The 5,005-nt window shown below is 38.8% G+C and overlaps 1 protein-coding gene across 2 annotated transcripts in view; it reads right to left on the reverse strand.

Moving 5' to 3' along the window:
- The window catches only part of bsg (basigin), a 15,232-nt gene extending 10,609 nt beyond the window's left edge, over positions 1 to 4,623 (reverse strand). The window contains exon 1 of one of the 2 annotated variants that reach the window (XM_020612261.1): positions 4,414 to 4,623. In XM_020612261.1, coding sequence (XP_020467917.1) covers positions 4,414 to 4,477 — 64 coding nt within the window. In that variant the 5' untranslated portion in view covers positions 4,478 to 4,623. The remainder of the gene's footprint in view (positions 1 to 4,413) is intronic. The other variant, XM_020612259.1, reaches the window with a different exon arrangement.
- Positions 4,624 to 5,005: the final 382 nt, after the last annotated feature.

Genomic DNA, 5,005 nt, shown 5'->3' on the forward strand with positions numbered 1-5,005 from the left:
GGCTGACCGCTGGACTACTGCTATATCTAGTGTCACCCAACAGCAGTTAAACCAGGCTAACACCAGTGTTTCCCACAGAATTAGATTCCACTTGTGGCAGTAGCTGACACGGGTAGTTCTTTTTTTTTTGTTTGTTTATAAAATATTATATAGTGTCTCCATTCTTGCTGTCATCTGCCCTGTTGCTTATAGCTGGCTCTCCCACAGCAGCATGTTGGCTGCCATGTGTCTCTCCTCCTCCTAAACCCCTCTTCCACTGACTGAAACCTGAAAATATTCAGCACAAATTGGAAATCTCGTCACACTGGTTGGGCAGTTCAGTTTGTGTGTTTTTAGCATCAATTTACTCAACCTTTTGAGAAGACAAAAGGTTACATGAAGACAAACCTCAGGTCACTTTCCACACTCCCATAACAAAGTTACTGAAATTTTCATGCAAATACCTCATTCCAAACTATCTGTTCCTTATCAGATCAAACCCTTTCATGTCTAGGAAAATATCAGTATTCCCTGCGCCAAGCAAATCAATGAACTGCGCACAGACTGAGTGAGGAAACTTCTGTTCTGCTTACAATTTAATGATCACAAACTACCGTTATGTCAAACAAAATGCCTTCCCACTGGCTTTACTTCTCTATATATCTGTCTTCCTAGCACTGCAACTCTCTGTATTCACTACAGACAGTGAGTTGTTTGGCCACCTAGCAGTGGTCAGGGTTATTCACTCAAGTGGGTCGGTGGAAGAATAACACTCACACAGTACAGCACAGTAGGTTAATTTCTCCTCCACTCAAACATCCTATTCCAACACAAAGCTGAATAAAATTTAAGCATTCGTTCAAATGCCCCCTATGCACACGCTACTTTAGCATCCCCTTCATGAAGATATACTTAATTTCTAATGAAGATAATTTTCAAATACTTGAACAAAATTGTCCACACACATTAAAGACAAAACAAAACATGCAGACTTGTCAAAAAGTTTCAGTCTGTGTGTATGATGTTTCTAGGTTAGTGTGGCTTCCCCACCATTAGCAAATGTCACCTTCACAGCACAAGCTCCATGAAAGTTCAAAATTAAATATAGTTCAAGCCTCAGTCCCTGCTGTGACTAGATGTAAACCACATGAATCTTGACAGCGACTTAGATAAAACCTGAGAATCAGCTTCATGTTCTTAATGCCCTTTCATAAAAAAAAAAAGGGGGTCAAAGTCTGCATTCTACATTTGACAACAAGCTAACTGGTCTGAAAAATCAATATTTATCATACAGGAAAAGAGAATACATATTAAACGATTCAGAGATTGCATGAGATTAGTTATCCGAGAATTAAAAAAAAAAACAAAACAAAAAAAACAACCCCACTCAACCTTTTGAGAAGACAAAGGGTACATGAAGACAGAAACCTCACTTTCCACACTCCCATAACAAAGTACACTTTCAAGTAAATTTTCATGCTGACCAGGACCGGCTAGTGCAATGCCCCTTCCAACAGAAGTTCCAATGTGATGGAAGAAGCGACACACTTGGAAACAGACATTGGTTAAAGAGGGCCGTTTCAGCCCTGTATCATCTGGTCATGGTCAGTGTTTGTAAATAAACTTCTGGTACAGAGGCGTATATGCATCACTTTCAGCCAACATAAATATCTTGGATGTGACTTCATCTCATTTTGCACAAAAACAAGTAGCCCACTTTGTCCAGTATATCCTTATCAAAAATATCATGGTCAGCATTACTGCTTTGACTGCAGTTTTTAAAACATAAATGAATCATTTAAGTGAGAGCAGGTCAAGTAGCTGCAGTCTCAGAATTGTGGCAAATAAAATGTGTCTTCAACATCATTAAACAGACTACTGGGACTAAATATTAAAGTACTTAATTTATTATAAAAGGCATTTTCTCCTTTTCCACACAAAGCAGACTCACCACCTGGCTGCCTTATAGCCCACATTTAACACCAATGTTAAGCTAGAGAAGAAGCTGAAACTCTAGGGGAATCTAATTTTAGTCATGATCTACTCCAGAACTGACATTAACAAAGTAAGAAAGCTCGAGTGGCATGAGGATTCCTTGTATGTGTTTGACTAGTGTGTTCATGCCCACAATCCTCAAACTCTGGTTGCTCACTGCAAAAATCATTCTTTTGCCCATTTCTCTCAAGTATCTTTTTATATGAATATTTTTATATTTAAAGCAATTTGAATCACTCCATGTACAAAGTGTAGTATATAAATAACACTGCCTTGCTTTGGGATGATGAAATACTTAAAGAAAAATTACTGTCTAGGTAGTGTCATTGAAAACTGTTAAAACTCATTAAGTTTATTAAAAGGGCCCATAGCATGCTTTTCCTTGTTTTTTGACTTATTCATATTGTTACAAATGTGGATTCTCATCCAAGATGTGACAAAGCTCAAAAAACAGGAAGTACATATGTTCTAGTATTTCTATGCAGAAGTAACTTGATCTATGCAAATCTCACAAACTGCTGCTCGCAAGACTTTTTTCCTAACAAAATAAAGTATTATGGGATAGTTTAAGGATCTTCTTGAATGGACATAATATCCAGGCTGTTGCACGTTCATGTGAGCTTTCTTGACATCCACCGGTGCCCCACCATATTGGCAAAATATTACAATGCCTTCTTTGTTACGTGGATTTTCAATAAAGCTTATGTATATTAAAAATAAATTTAAAAAATTACATGACATTCACCAGTGTGACTGTAAAAATCACATTTTCCAACTGCACCCGATGTTGAGAACACCACAGGGACTGACGTTACTGCAGGAATGTTCCTGTACAGGGACCCACTGTTTCACTTGACCGGGTCTAACCTACAAGCAGCTGACCAGTGATCAACTCAGTAATACAGTACTTGTTTTGACTGCTGGAGGAAAGTGTGTCTGCCTCATGTGATGTGTTGCTGGTTAACGAGAGGATTAAGGAGCCATGATGTTATTGTCAGCGCTAGGCTACTTGTTGGAATTAATTTCACTGCATTGGTACTGTATGTGGTCATGTGGGGGAAGACACAGCGACCGCCTGTTGGATTTACCGGCCTTGGACCTACATGAAAGGGAGTGATGTTTCCATTAACCTGTGGAATTTCAGGGCAAGTTTAAAAAAAATAAATAAATATGTTGCACGTCTGTTAATGCATTTGGTCCGTAATGTTAAGGGGAATTGATGTAAGGCTGGAAAAGTTAGTGTCTGCATTATGCCAGTTAAAATATGGGGTTTCTCAACTATCCGCTTTCCTTAAAAGCATTAAAGGCTTTTTGGCTCTCATTCTGAAACAATTACAAACTATTTGGAGTTATGAAGGGCGCCATGCTAATCTAGAGGTACCCAAGATTAAATATTAAATGGCTGGAAACGAGCAAAATGAGCATGCCACGGGCACTTTAAGAGTAACATGTTAAATACCTAAAAGGCACTAAAACACACTAAACACTAAAATCCAAGACCGAGTACAACGATAATGGACTCAAACCTACATGTAAAATTGGTTCAATGTGTGGACTATATTATAAGAACTACAAGCTATTTTGAGTACTCTCTTTGACAATCAACTGTTACGCAGCTTTATAGCAAGACGCACTGCTGCCACAACCAATAAATACGCAAAAACATATAAATGGTAGGGCCTTTTCAATTATTTTGGCGTCCTTATATCGATTTAGTTGCCATTACAGCGGTGACTGCAACGTTGACACATATAACCGAGTTAAAGAACAATGGCGGTGATCATTATCCAAGCGCAGAGCCATGTATGAACAAAACACATTTTTACAGTAACTCTGTCAATGGCGACAAACATAAGAAGCAGGGGGACACGTGCCAGGCCATTTAATAGCGTATACCACAGTATGTGGTCAGAATTTGTCAGGAAACCCAAAATACTGTACTGTGACCTCTAGTAAGCAGCACGTTGAATGGGGCCTACAGGTTGAAGCCTGGTGCTCACTGATAAACCACCAACTGTTGCCAAGTTAGAGAGACTGTTAATCTTTATTAGTTAAAAATTAGCGCAAGAGCGCACGTGATCGATTATATATTAAAACATTTGGGAAACAAATCACTTTCAAAATGTAATAGTCTCCGAAATATTACATTCACCGCAGCCACGAAAACGGCCTGAATAGGTTTTGCTACTGTTAATTAGCAAAATCTGTCGCTAGCACGATAGCTACGCGCAGTACAGCTAACGTTAATATGCGACTGTTTAAGGCTGGTTAGGGACTTACAGGGTTGTATTACTGGTAGCTATAAAAAAGGGCATTCAGTATCAAAAACGTAGCTATCGTAACGTTAGCAGAGCAGGAGTCGGAATGATCATTTTTAGTGGTTGCAGTCAGGGCAAAGTCAACATCTTCAACCAATATGGCTGACAAAAAAATCCTTACCTGTGAAAGCTCCGGCTTGCCAACAGCCCAACAGAAGGGCACTGACAGCCCACAGTAACTTCATGGTAATGTTTGATAATATGTATTTACTAAATAGTCGAATAAACTACGGCGCACAAAATCTTCTTTCTCCTCTCCTTCCTGGGGATTTCAAGTGAGTGCCAGACGTACTAGTGCACTCGTTGGAGTTAGTCATCTAGTTGCACCTCACGCACACGCCTTAATCAGCACGTACTGTGACGTACTGTTAAGAGGCGTGGTCACATCACATGACTTGCGTTGATCTTCATTTAAAGCAATTTAAACCCACAAACAGTGATTTTAACTTATGTAATGTGTTAAAACAAAAGAAACATTTATATTGCACCACTCTAACATGCACACCAGCCACTTCAATATTGTGTCTAAAGTAAAATGTGTGTATTACAGCAAAAACTGCCAAAAGTTAGTGTAAGGAAATATCTGCAATACATAAACAGAACTGTGAAGTTTCATCTCCTTGGTTAAAACAAATAAATGAATTTTAAAGTACTGAGTGCTTACAAGAGTATAGCTTTCACCTGTACAGGTATGTGCCAAAAAATTAGAATAT

Source organism: Monopterus albus, unplaced genomic scaffold (genome assembly GCF_001952655.1).
Source record: "Monopterus albus unplaced genomic scaffold, M_albus_1.0 scaffold122.1, whole genome shotgun sequence".
NCBI classification, from domain to species: domain Eukaryota; kingdom Metazoa; phylum Chordata; class Actinopteri; order Synbranchiformes; family Synbranchidae; genus Monopterus; species Monopterus albus.